At 46.2% G+C, this 1759-nt stretch overlaps 1 protein-coding gene across 1 annotated transcript in view; it reads right to left on the minus strand.

The window, feature by feature from the left end:
• Positions 1-354: 354 nt before the first annotated feature.
• Positions 355-1759, minus strand: part of PLAUR (plasminogen activator, urokinase receptor) — an 18305-nt gene continuing 16900 nt past the window's right edge. Inside the window, exon 7 of the mRNA XM_023518980.1 lies at positions 355-857. Coding sequence (XP_023374748.1) covers positions 604-857 — 254 coding nt within the window. The 3' untranslated portion in view covers positions 355-603. The remainder of the gene's footprint in view (positions 858-1759) is intronic.

The raw sequence follows: 1759 nt of genomic DNA on the forward strand, positions 1-1759 counted from the left end.
ACCTCAAACTCTTGAGCTCAAGCGATCCTCTTGCCTCAGTTTTTCATTTTTAGTAGGAATGGGGGTCTCACTCTTGCTCAGGCTGGTCTCAAACTCCTGAGCTCAAGCAATCCAGCTGCCTCAGCCTCCCTGAGTGCTAGGATTACAGGCCTGAGCCACTACAGCTGGCTTTGTTTTGTTTTTTTAGAGAGTGTTTCACTCTGTTGTCCTGGATAGAGTGCCACGACACCGTAGCTCACAGCAACCTCAAACTCTTAGGCTTGAGCAATCTTCTTGCCTTAGCCTCCCAAGTAGCTGGGACTACAGGCACTATGCCTGTCTAGATTTTTTACTTTTAATAGAGACAGGGTCTTGGTCTTGGTCTTGTTCAAACTCCTGAGCTCAAGCAATCTGCCAGCCTTGGCCTACCAGAGTGCTAGGATTACCGGCATGAACTACCACACGCTGCTGAGATAGGTAGGTGTTTGGCAGGTGGGAAGACTGAGACCCAGAAATGTTAGCACACTGGCCTGACATCATGCAGCAAGTCTGCAGGGCCAAAGGCTGAAGGAAGGGCAAAGGAGTTTCCCCGGATCCAGCCCGGGTAGAGGTGGGGAACTGGGTTCAGGTCCAGAGGAGAGTGCCTCCCCACAGTCTGGCAGTTACAAGCAGAGTAATGGTGAGACTGAGGTGGGCAGGGCCAGGCTGAGAGGCACCCCCTCTGCGGTGCTGGACATCCCGGGCTGGGTGGTTACAGCCACTTCCATTACAGCATGAGACGTTGAGATGAGTCATGGGGAAGGCATCGGCCACATGGACACGTTGGCACCATGAATTGGTTGCACAGCCTCTTACTGTATAGTCTGGGTCCCCCAGTCCTGAAAGAAAGAGAAGACGGAGTGAAACTCCCAGGTCTTGGGTGTGGAACTGGAATTCTCAAGTACATAATGTGCCATCTTGTGGTTGGTGCCACCTTCAATGACACCTGGAGAAAGCAGCAATTCTCAAAGTATGGTACAGGAACCTCAGGGGTGGGGAGAGGTTCCTGAGACCCCCCCTTTTTGTTTTTTGAGACAAAGTCTCACTATGTCACCCTGGGTACAGTGCCGTGGCATCACAGCTCACAGCAACCTCAAACTCTTGGGCTTAAGCTATCCTCTTGCCTCAGGCTCTGAAGTATCTGGGACTACAGGCACCCACCACAACGCCTGGCTATTTTATTATTATTGTTAGTATTTGTTGTTTATTTTTTCTATGGCTATTTTTTTTAGAGACAAGGTCTGGCTCTGGTTCAGGCTGGTCTGGAACTCCTAAGCTCAGGCAATGCACCTGCCTCGGCCTCCCAGAGTGCTAGAATTATAGGCGTGAGCTACCACTTCCAGCCTGAGACCCTTTCAGGAAGTCTGTAAAGCCAAAATTATTCTCATAATCATACTAAAACATGTGGCATCTTTGCTTTCGTAAGTGTACAATGGAGTTTTCCAGAAACTACAGGACATGTGATATCACAACAGATTAAAAGCAAAGCAGCTCTGAGGATCCAGCTGTCTCTTATTAAGCCAGATGTTAGAGCGTGTGAATGCAGTAAAACAATGCCAGGCTTCTCATTACAGTTTTTTATTTTGGAAAAGTCAATTTTTATAAAAAGTATGTTAACATGTAGTGAATTTTTGTTATTTTAAAAGGATTAATAAATAAATAAACCTTTTAAAATTCTCAGTTTTAATTTCTATAGTATATATCTATAGAAATCACTGAAATAAACAATAATTTTTTTTTT

The sequence above is a fragment of the Otolemur garnettii genome, unplaced genomic scaffold, assembly GCF_000181295.1.
Source record: "Otolemur garnettii isolate 467f Iridium unplaced genomic scaffold, OtoGar3 scaffold00152, whole genome shotgun sequence".
In the NCBI taxonomy this organism is placed as follows: domain Eukaryota; kingdom Metazoa; phylum Chordata; class Mammalia; order Primates; family Galagidae; genus Otolemur; species Otolemur garnettii.